This window comes from Pezoporus flaviventris, unplaced genomic scaffold (assembly GCF_033815535.1).
Source record: "Pezoporus flaviventris isolate CSIRO_AGI_PZ_B2104156 unplaced genomic scaffold, CSIRO_AGI_Pfla_v1 ptg000054l, whole genome shotgun sequence".
NCBI lineage: Eukaryota > Metazoa > Chordata > Aves > Psittaciformes > Psittacidae > Pezoporus > Pezoporus flaviventris.
The window spans coordinates 256,921-271,053 of record NW_026892602.1 but is presented as its reverse complement, the minus strand read 5'-3'; the positions used below and the strand labels follow the sequence as shown (position 1 = coordinate 271,053).

At 48.6% G+C, this 14,133-nt stretch overlaps 2 protein-coding genes across 2 annotated transcripts in view; both read left to right on the top strand.

The window, feature by feature from the left end:
• Positions 1 to 14,133, top strand: part of EDC4 (enhancer of mRNA decapping 4) — a 227,228-nt gene that overhangs the window by 146,236 nt on the left and 66,859 nt on the right. The window lies entirely within an intron of this gene.
• On the top strand, positions 74 to 3,056 carry THAP11 (THAP domain containing 11). Its single transcript, XM_061468896.1, has one exon. It carries the CDS (start codon positions 252 to 254, stop codon positions 966 to 968), a length of 717 nt encoding a protein of 238 aa, XP_061324880.1. The 5' UTR covers positions 74 to 251; the 3' UTR covers positions 969 to 3,056.

Sequence of the window (14,133 nt, the reverse complement as noted above, 5' to 3'; positions counted from 1 at the left end):
GCGGTCACGGCAGTCTAAGGCGCGCGCGCGCGCGCGGCGCCTCACGGGAGCGGGCGGGGCCTTGGCAGGGCGGGTAGTTCCGGCTCGGCGTTATCGCCGTGGTGCATTGTGGTCCGCGTAGTTCCGGTGCGGCCGCGGCGGGCGGTGTCGGCCGGCGGCGAGAGGCCGCGGTTGGCCTTGTGGGAGCTGTAGTTCGGCGGCGCCCCCCCCCCCCCCTCCCCCTCCCGCGGCCGTTTCCCCCCCGCCCCGCCATGCCGGGCTTCACCTGCTGCGTGCCGGGCTGCTACAACAACTCGCACCGCGACAAGGCGCTGCACTTCTACACCTTCCCCAAGGACGAGGAGCTGCGGCGCCTCTGGCTGAAGAACGTCTCCCGGGCGGGCGTCAGCGGCTGCTTCAGCACCTTCCAGCCCACCACGGGCCACCGCGTCTGCAGCGAGCACTTCCAGGGCGGCCGCAAGTCCTACCTAGTGCGGGTCCCCACCATCTTTCCGCTGCGCGGCGTCAACGAGCGCAAGGCGCAGCGGGCCGCCCGCCGCCCCCGCCCCGCCGCCGCCGCTGCCGCCGCGCAGGGCCCCGCTGCTGCCGCTGCCGTCGCGGTCCCGGCAGGGGGCGCGGCCGAGGACGTGAAGCCTATCGACCTGACGGTGCAGGTGGAGCTCGGGCCCGGGGCCACCGTGGGGCCCGGCCCCGGGAGGCTACCGGCGGCAGGGGAGGAGGGCCCGTTGGAGGGCGGTCCCCCGGACCACTCATACTCGCTGTCGTCGGGCACCACGTCTGAGGAGCTGCTGAGGAAGTTGAACGAGCAGCGCGACATCATCGCGCTGCTGGAGGTGAAGATGAAGGAGATGAAGGGCAGCATCCGCCGCCTGCGCCTGGCCGAGGCCCAGCTCCGTGAGGAGATCCGCGAGAAGGATCGGCTGCTCCACGCCGCCAGCGCCGGAACCCGCAAGCGCCACGGCCTCTGAGGCTGCCGGCGCCCGGCGCGGGGCTCTGCACTTCGGAGCCTCCGCCGCCCTCGGGGAGGTGCCCTGGCAGAGCGGGGACGGCGCAGGCTGCGGCCCCCATCCCAGCCCTCTCTGCCTGGTTCCTCCTGTCTCCACCGAAGCATACCCGCGCCATAGGGATCTTCCTTCCTAGACGGGGCGGCCGCTGTCGCCTCAGTGCCAAGCCCCGTTACCGTTCTCCCCAAGCTTAGCACTGCGGGCGCCTGCCGGCGTCCCGCCTACAGCGGGCCCATCACCACCCTCCGTGCCGACAGTGGCAGAAACCGCTTCTCGTAGTGCGGATGGGATCCGTGTCACCACCAAGTGGAAGTAGGGTGTCGGTTTTCAGCAAATAAACTCGCCCGTGGTAAGTGAGGTAGCAGCAACACTACCCTGGAGAAGGCGCAGCTGGAAGCGTGGTTGGCACCGAGCCCTTCATAGAATGAACAAGGATGTCGTGTTTGGCCTTGCATAGCAGAGGCATGAGGAAAGCTTTATAAACCCTCTCAGGGTGATGTGTTTCTTCAGTAAATTACTGATGCCATAAAAGACTGCTGTTTCTAGAGTGACAGGATCCCTAGGTTAAAGAGTGCTTGTCGTATGTAGTTTCTGCTTACTCTGCAGTGCACATGTATTTGTTACAGATGTCTCAACACTGAGTAAGGATTACAGTCTGGTACAGAGTCCAGTGGCATTTGACAGCTGTAGTTTTATCTCATCAGCTTAAGAACTCCTCATGAAACGGAGGCTTTGTAACACACTGGGATTGAAATCCTTGGCTTTCGTTCAGGATGGAACAGACGCAAAGCGAGTTTATCTGCAGTGGTTGCAAACCCTTGCTATCTAATCCTAAACTAGTCAGCATGACTAATAATCTGTACATTAGGCAAGACCTTACTGAAACATGCTTGTGTATTCTAAACTGAGATTTATAACTATTATAACAAACCATGTGAAATGATTGTGTAGTTTCTGGTTTTAGCCAGCGTTAGTCACTTTCAGCAACAGGAAACCAAATCAGCGTTGGCTAGTTAGAGGGTGGCATGAGGGCAGCAAGGCCGCTCTTTGGGCTTGAATACACACTGCTGGTTAGCTGGTGGAACAGATACCTCAGCACTTCAGAGTAGGAAGAGGGGTTATCTGATGCACCTCTGTAGCTCAGTGGCAGTGTGTATGTAAGGGGGTATGGCTTTACTAGCAGTGGGTGTTGAGAACAAGTGCAGTTCACCACAGTGTGCCCATAATTGCACTAGAGGGAGGAACACCCAGGGGCCCCCTGCCCTATGAGATCTTTCTCCCATGACCAGAGCACATTACACTTGCGAGGTCAGGATGCCAGTTTTGCGAAATTTTCTGGAAGTATTTTCTAAATGTAAGAAGTTATGTTTAGTTTGAAAATATTGTAAGCTTTGTAACCCTGGCTAACATAGCTTTACAACTGTGGGTTTTCTGACTGAAGAAAACGGCACAGTGGGATTTGGTCTGGTGATGGTGCACCCCAGTCAGCTACAGGTGGCGGTTGTCACAGCCTGCTATGTGATGCATGGCTCTTTTTTCTATTAATGTGTACCAAGTTGGATGGTTGACTGTAAGGATACTACACATCTCTTTATGTGCTGTTTGCCATTATTTCATTTTAATTTATTTTTTCTGATCTGATATGTAGCTCTTAACTTCAGCTCCCTGATATCCTGATTTTCCTGTGAGTCAAGTAAAGCAGCAAGGTTTTGGATTAATTGGTTGGTTTGTTTTGGTTGGTTTTGTGTGGAAAGAAGGTACCTGATACACCATCTGATTTCACATATGTAATTAGTCCAGCAGATCTATGTGCTTCCATCAGGACAGCAGGCAGCACAACCTCTCTCCTCACAAATGAGACTGGTTGTATGTCCCAGCTTCTTGAGAATGTGTGTGGCACAACACTCGTGGTACTTTTTCTACCATTGGAATGCACTTCAGGACGTTCAGCCCTTCAGCCCTGCTGGACTGGTTAACTGCCGGACTCTTGGACTTCTCCAGGTTACACTGAGGTGCTAACATGCTTAATTTTAATAAAATATATTTTGTTTTCATATGTCTCCTGTTTCTCTGCTGCATGTGTATATATATATATATGTATGTGTGTATATATATATATATATATATACATATTTCTCAAAGGTTGTGGCTTGTCTTCTCTTTTGCAGTGTTTTTGTATTCCTCATGAACTCCACAGCTGCAACAGCATGAACAGCTTTACATTCATGTAGGGCGAGGAAGAGGAGTTTGAAGTCTGTCAGTACGTTACTGCCTGCCTACACAGGGGTTGGAGTTGGTTTGATGAGCAAATGGCTGTTGGGGCAGGGGAGCCCTAAACAGCCAGGAGGGATTTGAGCTTCCCTGCAGTGCTTTGGCTGGAGGGACAGTGCCAGTAGCCTCCGATGAGGCAACCTCGTGCAGGGAACAGTGTGTAGTGGCTTTGGATTTTTAATCCCATTTCCCAAAGCTCCTAATGTCTGATTGTTTAGAGCTACGAGTCTCAAATCACTGTAAGCTGGAAAAAAAAAATAAAATCAGCTGTGGCTCAAACATCATATTTTTGAGTTAAACTGGAATGTTGAACAAAGCAGCATGACAAAACTGTACACTTTCTCCCATTTGCTGCTGTATCAAGCAAAGGAGCAGTCCTGGCAGTGAATTCAGAGGCTAACTCTGAATGAAGGCACCTTACTGTGCTAATAAATAAACTGTTACTGCTCAGTGCAAATGCTTTTTCTTCAGCTCTTCACCTTTCTGCATCCTGTATCTAACTGATGAACATGTTTCCTCTGCCAGCCTTGCCACATTCCTCTCTGTGTCTATTACCAAATGTTAGCATTATAAGACTTGAGTAATGTTTATTTGAAATGACTCTAAGGGAAAGCCTTAATTTCATAAGTCACTCCTGGAGATAAATACAGCTCTGTTTCTGGGTCCTGTAACTATTTTTAAGTTTTTCTGTAGCCTTTAACCCAGAGGGTTAATAATTTTATTTTACTTAAAATGATGCATTCTTGCTTAGCATCAGGCTGTGGAGCTCAAGCACCAACAACTCATGTATTCCCTAAGTGTTATGGTCCAAGTTCACCAGCTCAGCTTTCCAGTAACTCAAGGAATCTAGAAACAAAACTCCAACCATGGCATATTTGGCCATGCAATCTTAAAATCTGACAGCATGGATGAAGACAATGCAGCCTGCCCAGAACACGGAACGCTGCTAGACAGGCTGCCAGGTGGCTAGTGGCATTTTCACCATCTGCAGAAGGTTTCTGATTGTTCCTTCCCTGGTTTCTGAAGCTAGCTGACAATACCACACCAGGACTGGTTGAAGCTCAGGCTAGACTGAGTGAAAACAGCATTTTAACGTGCACACTCCTCATCTAACAGCTCTCTGCATCTGTACAAACCATGTGGTCCCCACCTCTGGGTTACATAACAAAGGTCATTTTCTGAAGGTGGTGCACCTAATCACTTGTTTCTACCCATTGTTTGCATTTCCAAAGACTACCGTTTTCGAGCTTTAATAAGATAAAATTAGTCTTTGTGAGAAGGGAGCTTTGGCCACAGAGCCCGTGTGAGAGACCAAAGTAGCCTGAGCTCTATGTTGAGTTCTTCACTATCTACGGGTGGATAGGGACAGAGTGGCTTGTACATGATGACTATAGGTAACAAGCAGAACCAAAAAGGAGAAAGGCAGAGAAGCTACTCTCCAATGCAAGCCCTCTCCTCTACGTGAAACCCTGATTTCTCTGTATATACACCAGGCTTGCTCACTTCAGTATTGCTACCATTAAGTTACTGAGCAGATGACTTTTTCTGACTGTCCCATCCCACTTGGTGAGTGTGGGGGGAGATGATCTGTTACAGTACTCAAACCACAGGCCTTCCAGAGAGCAGTCCCAGCTCCAATGCCTAGATTTTTCTCTGGTTTTTAGATTGCACATTGTCTGGTGTAAAAATTGTCCCTGTTGTCCACTTGCACACAGTGCCCAGGAAAGCAGGGCTTCAGTGCTGCCTAGGCTCGTCAGTGATAACCTTCTTAATAAAAAAAAAAAAAAAAAAGGATGAGCATTATTCAGCTGCTGTCCAGTCAGTTCTCACTTCAAAGGGCTGACTGCTCCCAGCATAAATGGAACAGTTCAGACGGGCATGCTGGGCCAGCAAGTGCTGGTCCCACAACTCATCTGGACATCACCAGGCAGGAAAAGAGCAAAAATGGTGTGCTGTTGTGCATGTGGAGGTTACCATCTGCTGACAGACCTTCACTCCTCTCTGGGTAATGTACTGACTTTCTGGTGAAGTATGAGTTAGGAATGGTTCTCACACAAGCAAAACATCCCCAAACCCAGTTCCCTCTGTCTCAGGATGCTCCATTCAGCTCTCACCATCTCAGTTCTACTTTTCCTCCCAGATCACACAGAAATTCTCATTCACAGAAAGGGACTACGTTAGCTGGGTAGTCACATCCTAGCAGATCCTTATCCCACCACAGTGGCTACTAGAGGAATAGCAGAAGGATAATTAACACCATTTTATCTGAAAGTCTGCAAGTTCCAGGCTTAGGATCTATGTTTGGAAATGACTCCACATCACATCAGCTAAGATGAGGGACTCCATGAAGATGTCATGGAAATCCTTCCTTTTTGTCTTTCTTCATGAACAACAAACGAGAAGTCACTTTTTCTGTATGTTCACAGCTTTGCATTGGTGTGAATCAACCCAGTTCCTCCACCTTCTTAGAGAAATCTGCCAGGTCATGCCCACTGTGCAGAAACTGTTTACTCATGTAAGAGTGTCACAGACTGCACAATTTAAAAAATAGGTTTTGTTCATGACACAAATCCTTAACCTGAGTCCACAAAGAACTGTGATCAGGATGGTGCCAGTCATTCCACTGACATCTTTCCCTCCCCCAGGGCAAAGAGACATCAGTGGCAGACACAAGGTGAAGAAAATATGAACACATCTCAGGCTGGCAGCTAGAGATCTGAAAACAGTATGATAAAGGCAATGAAAAAGCTCATCATGTTCTCTCAGGCATGAACCAGTACCTCAGCCAGAAAACAAGGGGGAGAGAGGGGACGAAAATCACCCCTTTATTATTCAGCTACTCTTCATCTGAACTTAGTGGAGTATCAGCTGCCTGCAGTCTCCATTTCCAGGCCACACAGGCTAAGAAGCCAGGAGACAATGAGCGACACAGTACTAGCACGCAGGTTTGCCTTTTTTAAATGGAAGAAACCTGTTAAAGACATTGTTAGTTCAACATTAGAGCTAAGGAAAGAGGCTCAAATCAACTACCTTTAATGCCTTTCCTAATACTCAACAGCAAGCCCAGGGCAAGCCCAGATACACATTGTGGACACATCTTGTTCCACAGATGTGCAATGTAGTCTCTCTCTAGGAAGCAAAAAGGTGACACAGAGGTTTGCCAGCAGAGGACTGGGAACCTTCAGAGCTGACCCAAATGTCAAGCTGGGGATGGGACAACACTGAGCTGTCTTTCAGTCTCAGCCCTATGGTTTAAATTACCTGATGATGAAGACTTCTGCACCCTTGCAAGTCCTCCCTGCTGCCACTTGACTGGAGGTAATGTGGGCCAAACCACTTACCTGTTTGCAAGTATTTATTTGAAGGTGTTTGTCTACCACTCCGTATCTTCTGTGCCAACTTCTTTCACTGCAAACAAGCTGAGCAATTACTTAAAAAAAAACCAAAATATTCACTGTCTAGCAGCTAAAATTAAAAGTCAGGATCTGTGATAGTTTGTGTTGGAAGGGACCCTAAAGCTCACTCAGTTCCAGCTCCCTGTCGTCCTGCTGTGGGGTGGCAGGAGGTGGCCAGGGAGCTGGAGAGATACCAAAGTGATGGTGACATCAACATGCACCAAACTGCGCAACTTTGATCCAGCCGGGAGCTTGTGGGTGCCTGGGAAGACCCACAGATGCCCACCAAATGCTCAGTGTGTTTGGTCCTGCAGGCAGAAAGATGGGCTGCACATATAGTCAAGTGGGAAGGGACCTTAAAGCTCATCCAGTTCCGACCCCCTGCCACAGGCAGGGACGCCTTCCACTAGACCAGGTTGCTCCAAGTCCCATCCAACCTGGCCCTGAACACTGCCAGGGATGGGGCAGCCACAGCTTCTCTGGGCAACCTGTGCGAGGGCCTCAGCACCCTCACAGGGAAGAACTTCTGTCCAAGATCCCATCTCAATCTCCCCTCTGTCAGGTTAAAGCCATTCCCCCTTGTCCTGTCCCTACAGGCCCTTGTCCAAAGCCTCTCTCCAGGTTTCTTGTAGCCCCTTTAGGCACTGGAGCTGCTCTAAGGTCTCCCCTTAAGGAGCCTTCTCTTCTCCAGGCTGAACCAGCCCAGCTCTCTCAGCCTGTCTCCAGAGCAGAGCTGCTCCAGCTCTCGCAGCATCTCTGCGGCCTCCTCTGGACTTGTTCCAACAGCTCCATGTCCCTCTTGTGTTTTTGCCCCCGAGCTGGACGCAGAACAGCAGAGAGGGTCTCTCCAGAGATAAGAAGAGGGGGAGAATCAGAGAGAGATCTGCAGCTCTGGCTGCAGGTAATGACCTCCTTCCTCGCTCGGGGTCCATACCCGTCTCAGGGTGCAACCCCTCCTCGTCTCCCTCTCCTGGGTGACATCCCGTCCCGGTTACAACCCCGGGACAGCTGCAGCGAGAGCCTAGGGCCAGGGCGGGCTGAGGAAGCTCTCACCCATACCACCGCGGCCACCTCTCAGGGTCGCGACGTTCCTGCCGCCGGCCCGCGGGAGGACAGGGCCTCCTGGCGACGCCTCTGTGGCGGCGGGCCGGGCAGGGCCGCTGGCTTGTCTGAGAGAGGCCCCGGAGGCACGACGGAAACTTCCGGGCGCGCACCACTAAAGCGTGGTACGCCACCCGCCTTTCCCGCCCCCGCCCAGCTGTGTTCCGCCACTATCCCAAACTGCTCCGCGGCACCGCCTTGCAAGGCTAGCGCCGCGAGGCTCCCGTCATTTCAGTTAAAATAGCCACGAAGGGCGGTGTCGCGGGGTACGCCGGGAGTTGTAGTCTTCCGCTCCCCTCCAGCAGCGCGTTCTGGCACCGGCGGGACTCGCTCTCCCGGCGTGCCTCGGGGCGGGGACGGCCGCGCGGGGTGGGCCGGGGTGGACCGGGGAGCGCGGGCGAGAGAGGGTAAGGGGCTCGCGCCGCGCACGGTGCTGCTGCCGCCATAGTAGGAGCTGAGGGGTGAGTGAGGGCAGGGGGAGATCGGAGTGGCACGGGCGAGGACCGGTCACCGGTCTCTGGCTTTCCCTCAGCCCGGCCGCCGACCGGCACATGGTGCAGCCCCACCCCGCGCTTGCCGGCTTCAGCCCCATGGTGCGGCCGCAGCCCCGCCGCGGGCCGGGCTGAAGTCGGCGGCCACAGCCGCCCTGATCTTCCCCGTCTTTGAGGCGCTGGTAGTGCCGTCCCGGAGGGGCGGTGGTCGGGGCCTGGTGCCCTCGCTTACCGGCTGAGAACGATGAGGCGGTGACGCTGCTGGGGGCTGAGGGGGCCGGGTGCGGCCCCGCGGGCGGGCGGTGGTGGAAAGGGAAAGACCCGGTTCCGCTACTGCGGGAGAAGCGAGGGGTCTCAGCCCTAAGTGTGCAGCTCCGGGCGGCCGGATGGTGACGCCTGCGCCTCCGTGCCGCCGGAGCGCCGGCCCTGCCTGGGAGAGCGGCCGTATGAGGCACCGGGACTTCGCCCTGGTTCCCGCCGGTGCTCCCACCTCAGTGTGCGGTAGTTTGTTGTCCTGGGGGTGGGCGAGTGTGTGTGGGGAAGGCAGGGTAGAGGGGCTGAACTGTCAGAGCTGATTTGTGTAGCCGAAAACTGCATTGGAGTGCTCTTCGGGTGTTCTTGATGCTCTTACTGTATTGCTGCCTTGCAAGGAGGTTATGCGAGGACTGAAGTGGTGGAATCGCTTTGTCACATAGGTTCAGGCTTCCTTGGAGGAGAGCTACTAAAAGTGTATGTGCTTGGGCATCTGCTGCAGCTGGGTGGGTTTTCCTTTGAGTTGCCAATTTCCGGTGTGATTCTACAAGAGGTGTTTTTTTTTTTTGTCTTCTTCAGCTGTTGTCACCCTTTTAGCTTGAAAAACAATCTAAACCTACAATAATTTACAGCGGCAAGGAGCGTGTTGCATTCTGTTGATACGGTACAGGTTTCTGAAGACATTAAGTACCCAAGATGCTGTTCCTGCAATTCTCATTTAACTTCCTGTTGAACGCAGGCTGTGATAATACTTCAACTGATTGTTCTCATTTGAAGTCCTACACTGTAAGTGTAAATATGTCTTTTAGAGCTGGATTTATGGCATACACAGTGTTGCAGTTGAAGTGGAACAAAGCCCACGTAAATGCTTGTGTAGGAATTGGTTGCAGGACTGCTACTTGAAAGTTAAATCTCATTCCTTAATCAGCCATCTTCTGAAGTTGATCCTCTTTTGATTTCTTTTTCTGATGTTCGAGCAATGCTTTCTATTTGATGACTTCGAGTTTTCTTTTAGCAGCAGCAAAACCAGGCATTTCACAGATCTCCATGTAGAAGTACTTACCGTATGTAGTTACCATTACCAGTGAAACACATAATCTAAAGTGCAATGGTATTTTAGCTCAGTTTTGGACTATTTAGCAGTGTTCTAACTGGGGTCCTAATTGTTATTTCAAGTTCTTCTCAAAATGATTGCAAGTTATTTAGTAGATGAGTTGAAATAGGTTTGCTTTAACATCTGTGTTTGTTCAGTTCTTTCAAACAGTGCAAAGTGGGAACAGCTTTCTGCAGTTCTCTGATGGGATTTCTTTTGTCTTTGTCCGTAATAATGAGGTTGTCTAGTTAGTGGTGATACAGAATACGTTTTGTGTGAGGACTATGATATATACTAATAGCATTGTAAATAATGGTTACATTCAGTTGTTCTAAAATTTCTGACTTGTGGCTTCACAGACAGTTTAGGTATTCATATTTGTGGTGTACTTACTATGTTTCTTGAAGCAGGAGTGGTGTTAGTTGCGAGGAGGGGAAAGGAAACAAAGCAGGAGAGAAAATGTGTAGGTTTGGAAGTGTAAGACAGGTAGACACTGTCAGACAACTCCTGGTGACTTTTTTTTCCCAATTTTTTTTTGTAAATTTGGATCTCAACTGAAGACCTGATCCCAGTCAAATGGAGATGAGGTACAAGCAGCCTTGCATATGCATGTGAAAAGCTTGCAGATCATAAAGCATATTAGAGAAAATTTTCTATTTTTGGAATGACGCCGGTCAATAATAGAGGAATACTGGGGTGAAACTTAAAATTATGGGGCAGTATAATGTGAAATAGCAATGTTATCGTGGTCCTCTCACATTTAGTACTGCACAAGGGTGATTATTTTGTGCTGTCTTCATAGTATCATAGAATGGTTAGGGTTGAGACATTGTCTGGTACATCTAATTCAGTGCTGTTATTTACACAACTGGCTGCTTTGACAAACATACAATATTGGTTGTTTTCAAATGTCCAAAACTTCAGTTGAACCTCAAGAAAACTTTCAAGGGTCAGATTGCAGTTGTTGGTAGAAGTTCTAGTTGGAATGAAAATTATCACTGAATGTTATTTTCCTACTGAGTTCATGAGTGAACCTGGTTAAGTTTGATTTGATAGAGAAGAATGTATAACTAAAATCTGGTGCTTTTGCTTCTATAACTTAAAAATCAGCTTCTGTTTTTTTCTTAACTGGAAACAGTTATCATGATAGAGAAAGACAGGTAGAACTATCTTATATTCTGCTGTTTCTTGGAGATTTAATGTTATGTTGCAATGCCTGTAAGGTGAACTATAAAATACAGTGCAGCAGTTCTCCCCTCCAATTCCCCCATGCCTCCTCTGTTGCTTTAAAACCGAGCAGGCTTGGGTTCATCCTGGGGAAAAGAAATAGAAACTTGAATTCAGTTTTTGGCTTGCATAAAGAATATTATGCCGAAAAAAAATGGCAGATGTGTTAACAACAAAATATTGTGTTTGCCTTTCAGTTACGTGTAATAGATGTCTCTATATTTGAAAATCACCGTGACTGATGCTTTGTCACTCTACTGGGTTGTCAGGTTGCAGAGAAGACAAGCGTCAAGCTGTAGGCACAATAAAGCTTTTCCAGAGTCCTCCCCATGTATTTTGTTTACTAGTGGCCTAGTACATGCTGACATCTGTAACCAAAAAACCTGTCTACTTCAGGTTGTCATAATTCCTGCATTAATTTCTTTTAATGAAATTGAAGTACAGGAATGAAAAGACTGAGAAGGGGAAAGTCAATTTATTTTTCATATTTTTTGAATGAAACAGACTGTGTGTTGTCACTTTTCCCCTCTTTCCCTTTCCATCCTTCTACTGCTCACACAGCTAGACATAAGTACTTTTAGATCTGAAAGCATAATTAGAATAATGTAATTCCTTCCACTGTGCAACCCATAGCAATTACTTGATGAAGGTCTCTGTTGGAATCAAAAATTTCTGATGGTCCCAGAGCGGTAGTTTCCAGATTGTTAACCTCCATGGATCAGTCAGCTGCTGTGAAGATGATAGCGAAGGTACCTAGGGGAAGCACTTCTTTTCAGTCTTTGCCTGAAATTGCCTCTCAGTGGGAGGTTTTTTAGTGGAGAAAGATTGATCACTGAATTGGCATTTATCAGAAAGAAGTACAGTGTGTTTAAGGTAAATGACCTGTGGTACATGATATCCCTGAGTAAATTCCAGTATTCAGTCATCCCTGTGTTAATGTACCTGCCACCTGGCCAGGGCTTGCTTAGCCTGGGGAGGAGCCAGCTTGAGCGGGGCTTAGGCCTAACCTAACTTGTTAGGCCATTATCAGGAACATGGAGCCAGGCTTTTCACAGGGATACTGGGTGGAGGGATAGAAGACACGGGCATATACTGGAACAGGAAGGACATGGGAGAGCTGCCATCTGCATGAGGACAGTCAAGCATTGGAACAGATTGGCAAAGAGGTTATATAGTCTCCATCATCAAGAGGTTTTTGGGATCAAGGTGTGGATAAAGGCATGGGTAAGCTTGTGTTATCTCTTAGCTGACTCAGCTTTGAGCTGGAGGAGATCCCTTACAACCTGAATTATTCTGTGGTAATTTGCATGGTTTCTTCTGTTGAGAGTGTGTGCCTTTGCTAAAGGAAGGTGACCTGTTACAAGTAATTCTGGGTGTAGTTGAACAGATGATCTGGTTGAGAGCAAATTAAGTGGTCCTGTGATGCTGGTCCCATTGTGTTCCTAGAAGTGTGCATAGGAGATGCTCATATCTCAGTTTTAGCGGCAATAGAAAAGATATTGAAGGAAAAATAGTCTAAAACATGTTTGCTGGTTTAGTTTTTTGTTTTTTATTGCCATCTAAAGTCTGCTCACCATTTTTAATCTGAGCAATCAAAAATGCATGTTAGAAATTTGACGAATGACAGGAACTGAAACAGCTTGAGAGCTCTTTCATTGTACCTATTTACTCTCGTTAATCAGTAGTGAAGGGTGCAGCAACTGATGGTCTAAATCGTGTTTGCTATGGATTCACATGTACCCCAGGACCAATAGCACCGATTTAAGGGCAGCATTGGTGCTAACTTTAAAACCTTCCAGAAAAGAAGCTTGAATTCAGTGTTAAGAGAGTTTAACTTTAGTGCAGTGGTGTATGGGGCCAGCTTGAATATCCAGGGAGTATGGTTTATTTATGCTCTGATTACTTATGGAATAAGCATAGTCATAACTGGATAGTAAATGTTTCGGGTTTTTGTTCACTTCACTAGCACGTTAGATGTATTGGTTTGATTGTTTTTCCTCTTTAAATTCAGTTGTTTCTTTCTTGGTGTTCTGCAGATCAGCAAGTCTTTACTGAGCTTACTTGCCTGTGATGGTTGTTCGTTGATACTTTGAATCCAACTTGCTTTTTAAATGTGGTCATCCCTGGGAGACCGCCTTTGTTTCCTCTAGCGCTTTACATTATACTTTACTATTGCTCATACTAGTTTTTGTTGACTTCTTCAGGGACTCCTTAGAAGTGCGGGTCTGCCACTCTTGAATTCAAAAAGACTTAATTTTTTTTAATTGATAGCTGTCAGGTTGTATGCGTCCAGGTCTGATAATGCAGCAAATGTAACTGCTGGTTGAAACAATTATTGTGTTTTTCTCCATATTGCAGAGATGTGCTGGTAGCCTATGTGCTCCAGATGTCACTGATGCTTATATATTCCTGGGAAAGCCATCTGTCTGTCGGCAACCAACTCTTCGTACTTTGTCAGGTGAAAAGGTGAAACCCTTAGGTTACACCTCTGAGCAGCTTTGGTGATTTCACTTGAGCAGAAGATTGGACTCTGTGCTGAAGCTGACAGAGGATCATCTCCAGATTGTTCTGTGGTCCCTTATTTGTGAAGGAGGCAATGGGAAGAGGTTTCCTCCAGACCTTTTTGCAGAAATGAGTCTTATAAGGGCTGTGCTCCCCTTAAGGAGTTATGGGCAGTCTTGGTGTGTTTGTGCTGATCTCTCATGCCCAGAATTCTTACAGAGAAGAAAGAGGGATGAGTGTAGATAAGAACTTAAAAGCTGGGTCTAGCCATGGAAGAGATTCTGTGGACAGAAAACCTGCTGCCTGAGGCCAGTGTAACCCTGGTCTAATACAAGGTCACTCATGGCTGTTGAAGGCTCCATTCTCTTCTAGTCTTCTGCTGTTTCACACATTTGTGCATCTTCCTCCCTGGTGCTAGTGCTCTCTGGGTCATGCAGCTTCCCATGCTATTGTTGCCATCTACCATGTGCCAAAAGCAGGTGAGGGGGGAACTTAATTCAGGCAGGAACTTAATTCTCCCTCCTGGACCAGCATGGCTGGTGGCACAGGACAACCTGGAGGAACCTATGGGGAAGTGGGGAGAGAGGCTTTGTTGTGTAGCGTCACCTTCGATGATTTGGCAAGGTTGAGGAGCAACAGAAGCACTGGGCAATATAGACTGTGCAGGCAGGGCTGCCGGGATTCTGGGGCTATGGAATCCATTTGATGTTCGAAGTTTGTGACTGCGTGTAGGAAAGCCTGTGGTGCTGGGAAATTGGGAAGTTCTGCGTGGGTTAGGGCATGAATTCCCTCTCCTA